The 4,509-nt window shown below is 25.6% G+C and overlaps 2 protein-coding genes across 3 annotated transcripts in view; both read right to left on the reverse strand.

Annotated features, from left to right (window-relative positions):
* The window catches only part of LOC104756678 (protein C2-DOMAIN ABA-RELATED 8), a 1,485-nt gene extending 782 nt beyond the window's left edge, over nt 1-703 (reverse strand). Inside the window, exons 1-2 of one of the 2 annotated variants that reach the window (XM_010479301.1) lie at nt 454-703; nt 159-254 (exon numbers count right to left, since the gene is read on the reverse strand). In XM_010479301.1, the coding sequence (XP_010477603.1) occupies nt 159-254; nt 454-564 (207 nt within the window). In that variant the 5' untranslated portion in view covers nt 565-703. The remainder of the gene's footprint in view (nt 1-158; nt 255-453) is intronic. The other variant, XM_010479300.2, reaches the window with a different exon arrangement.
* Nucleotides 3,362-3,631, reverse strand: LOC104759373 (protein RALF-like 2). The gene has a single exon (XM_019238891.1). The coding sequence runs from the start codon at nt 3,629-3,631 to the stop codon at nt 3,362-3,364; it is 270 nt and encodes an 89-aa protein (XP_019094436.1).

A 4,509-nucleotide genomic window follows, 5' to 3' on the forward strand; every position in this document is an offset into this window, starting at 1 on the left:
CTACAAGGAAACATAACAGAAAACAATCAGAAACATAATCTCTTCACCAAAACCTCAAATAAACAAAAACAAAAGACTCCTTTAAGATCAAGAATCCTAACAACAAATGAACTAAAGAAGCATATATATATTTCAAGAAGATTAAGAACTAAACTCACGAGATTCACATGTTGATTAGGATCATTGATTCCAAGCGTCAATTCATCGTTCCACTCAGGGTTGCAGCTATTTTCCACACCACGAGTCTTCAGTTTCTGAAGCAAATTGGTTGAATTCATAAAAAAAAGTCTCCATTACCATCACAAACAGAGTACATTCCCAAATCTTCTTAAGGTTCCATTTTTAGAAATTGTAATCTACAGAGTATAAATGGGCTAATCGATCTTATCTTAGATGAATCAAAACACGATCTCTACATCCAAAACAAAAAAAAACAGAGAACATAAGAGATACCTGAGAACCCATGGTTATGACGACGAAAGGGTCGCTAGTATTAGAGTCACGACTAACAAGATTAATCCCTCTTCTCAGTCTGATTCTAAGAAGTCCAATCAGATTTTCCATGTCTCCTCCGACAAATTCACTTGCCTCTTTGTCTTGTGTCTGGTACTTTGATTATCAGAAGAGAACGATCGAGTTGCACAAGAATAGTTCAACAGAATGAATGATGTTTTTGTTTAATATCTTTTAAAAAGTCTCTTGGCTTTTTGTTTACGTAAGCATCTTCTGGAGAATCCTTTTTATGCTTTGGATTTATCAAAGCAAGACATGCCAACACTTGTACGGTAAGACTTGTGATGTTTTTTACAATAGGCCAAGCGGTAATTTTTATGACAAATTAGATTCGTGCATGTCATATAATATTATAAAAATCAGAGTTATTATGAACACTATTACTTCTTTAAGTATAGTCCCGTATAAAATATATAGATGTCAAGGATTGATCACCTCGTGTCATTCTGAAGATAAATAAATGAAATATACAAGAAATCATTTTACTAGACCACCCAATGATTTTATGACATAAATACATTTAGATCTAGACAAAGCAAATTCAATTGTATATATTGTTTATCAAAATCTATCTTATAGTAATTACTACTAATTTGTATAGATCCATCATAAAATTTATTCACTATAGATATCACAAATTTAACTCTTTTTTTTCTATTTTAGAAATGTAGATAAAGACACATGCATTTTTTTGAGTAAACCAGCCAATAATTTTATATATGACACATATATATCTAATTAAGAATTGAGAAAAAAGAAAAATTCACCTCATATTCATTAACAAAAATAAATTAATTTATGTAAGCTTAAATATGTATGGATAATCCTTCAAAAATCCGTTCACTATATATATATCATGGATTAAACATTTTTGTTCAACAAGTCTGTGAAAACAATACAAATTATAACGATTCCACAAATTTACATTGTTCTAAATGTTGTAAGTTCACACGTTATACATGCATATATAATGCGACGAATTTATAGTTTATAATTCATTTATATATATTTATATGGTGTTGGAAGCCATTTTTCTAGCTCGGATACGCATAGGAGATCAAAGTGAATTAAAGAAATACAAAATCATATATATTTTTGGTATTCATAAATCACGGGAACTCCCCGCGACATTTTTGCTAATGTTAACAAAATCATAGAATCACTAGAATTGAATCCGTGCTGGTTAACATTTCTTTTATTTATTTTGTAATTTTTATTTAAAATGTTATATATATGATTGTTTTATTTTTTTATTTTTTTTTAGCTCAAACACTATGCCATGAAATCATATGTTGAATATAACTTATGAAAATAACATCTATTTTGTAAGATCTATTCTAGTAAATTTAGATTTTGACCCTTGATACACTGCAGTTTAAGTTATTTAATAAAAAATAATAATTTCTGTTTGTTAATTTTATTTGATTTGTTTGGTGTTTAAAATTATATATTTTATTTTGATTATTAATTATATGATTTAATCTACACTATACTGCATATTAATTATTTTGTTACAGTAGTAATTAATCAATTTAATTAGATATGTCTATTAATCTAATATTCATATTGTTAACAAAATAATGAGATGATATTTTATCTATGTAGCACCGAATTAATGACATTTTAAGTTTCTATTAATATCTACGTAAACATGTCCAGCCATATAACCCGTCATGTGATATTTTAATTCATTATACACAACAGAAAAAACTTCATAAAAATCTAAATATATTATTAAAATTTAAAATGTTTATAAAGTTTATCTTTTTAGAAAATGAACTACTTATAATATTTGAACTTCTTATAAATTTTAAATATTATTAATATCTTAAACAGTTATTTAAATGTTTAATAATTGAAATATTAATAATCTTTAAAGTTTTTAAAAAGTTCACAAAATAATGAGATGATATTTTACCCGTGTAGCACCGAATTAATAACATTTTAATTTTCTATTTATATCAACTCAAACATGTCCTGCAATATAACCCGTCATGTGATTTTTTAATTTGTTGTACACTGTAGAAAAAACTTCATTAAAGTCTAAATATATTATTAAATTTAAAATGTTTGAATAAATTTTATTATTTTAGAAATTGAAATACTTATAAAATTTGAACTTCTTATAAAGTTTAAATATTATTCATATCTTAAACATTTTATAAAAAATAAATGCTTTAATAATTGAAATATTAATAATCTTTAAAAAATTTAAAAAGTTATACATTTGAATTTTTAAAGTTATTAAAAATTAAAATTCTTTAAAATAAAGAATACTATGATTAAATGCATAAATATTTTAATTTCAATGTCTGATAAATCAAGTTTTCTGTTTATTCGTATTCAGAATCATTTTAGTCTCTTTTTATTAGTATGACTTTGATTCTTTACCTAGTTTTCTTGTATATTTATTTTATTCATCAGTTGAACAATATATGTCTGTTTAAAAAATTTAAATTACATCATATGCAGAAAAAATCATAAATTTTATTAACTAAATATATTAGATAAAAATTTAAAATAATTTAAATCTAAAAACAAATAAAAGTGAAAGAAAAATCACATATTTTTGTTTAATTAGGTTGAGAGATTTCCTTATCTTTAAAATGTTACCTATAATTGATTTATATGTTACTATAGTTAACGAAATTCATACTATCATTACTTACCAGAAATCAGACTAACCCGTATATTATGATACACCTATGTCACAAGTTTATAACTAAAAAATCATAAATATATCTATTATATACTTAAAAAAATGTCGTGTACTTCCGTTTTATTATATAGGGGATCCATTATGGATCATATAGTTACAACATTTCCTATAATTTTGCATAATCTTTTATTATATATTGTTCCGAAGAGCTGCTTGGCCTTTCCCATTACCGATGCGTTTACATCTTGTATTTTTGTTACATCCTCGCTTATACTGATTTACCGGTTGTTTTGGTCGACATGTTGAAGGATATTTAGGACTACATCCTGGTGCACGACCACGTCCTATTGCTGGATATCCAATTCTTTTTTGAGCTTCCACCTTCATAATGTTCATAAACACACATGATAACACAAATATTGCCACGAGTACAAATCTTGTTGCCTTCAAGCTGCTCATGATTTATGCTTTTGATTTTACTGAAATGATTATTTGCTTATAGAACAAAAAAAAGGTTTAATCCATGATATATATAGGTAATATGTTTTATGTAGAATTGTCTTTACATATTACTGTTTAAGTAAAATGTCATTTTTTGCTAATCAATATGAAACAAATTTACTTGCTGCAATCAAACATTTGGAATAATTTGTGTTAAGATAACAAATCTTGTATTATTCAATCATGATTGTCTTTAAAAATTCTAGAATCTAGTGTTATTGAACTATATATCTATACAAATTAGTATTTTCATTATAGGGTGATTTGCTACAGTAAACAACAATGTCATGAAAAATATTTTATATAAAAAAATGTATGCTGATTATTCAAGAATAACACCCTACAATAAATACTAAGGGGTGTATTGAAATCATGATTTTGGAGGATTGTATGGGATTTAGGAAATTTAAAATTTTGATAGATTTGGGGGAAGTTGATATGATTTATAGTAAAATTCTTTCAAATCCCACCTAAAATCATGAGATTTTGATTTCTGTATTTTTAACTAAACAAATTATCCTCCAGAATCTCTAAGGGGTGTATTCAACTTGACATTTTAATGTGTAAAAGTTACAAATCATATGTTATTCAATCATGGATTTTAAAAAGTCTTCTGAAATCCACTGTTATTGAACTGATGATTTAAAAATCTACTTTAAAATCTACTGTTATTCAAAACAATTTGTGGATTTGGATTTTAATAAGTTTTGGAGATTCTGGATGATTTGAGAGGATTTGTTTAGTTAAAAATACACAAATCCAAATCTCATGCTTTTAGGTGGGATTTGAAAGAATCTATACTATTAAAAGGGAAGCATTTTTAATAAGTAGACATA

The sequence above is a fragment of the Camelina sativa genome, chromosome 17 (assembly GCF_000633955.1).
Source record: "Camelina sativa cultivar DH55 chromosome 17, Cs, whole genome shotgun sequence".
Lineage (NCBI taxonomy): Eukaryota > Viridiplantae > Streptophyta > Magnoliopsida > Brassicales > Brassicaceae > Camelina > Camelina sativa.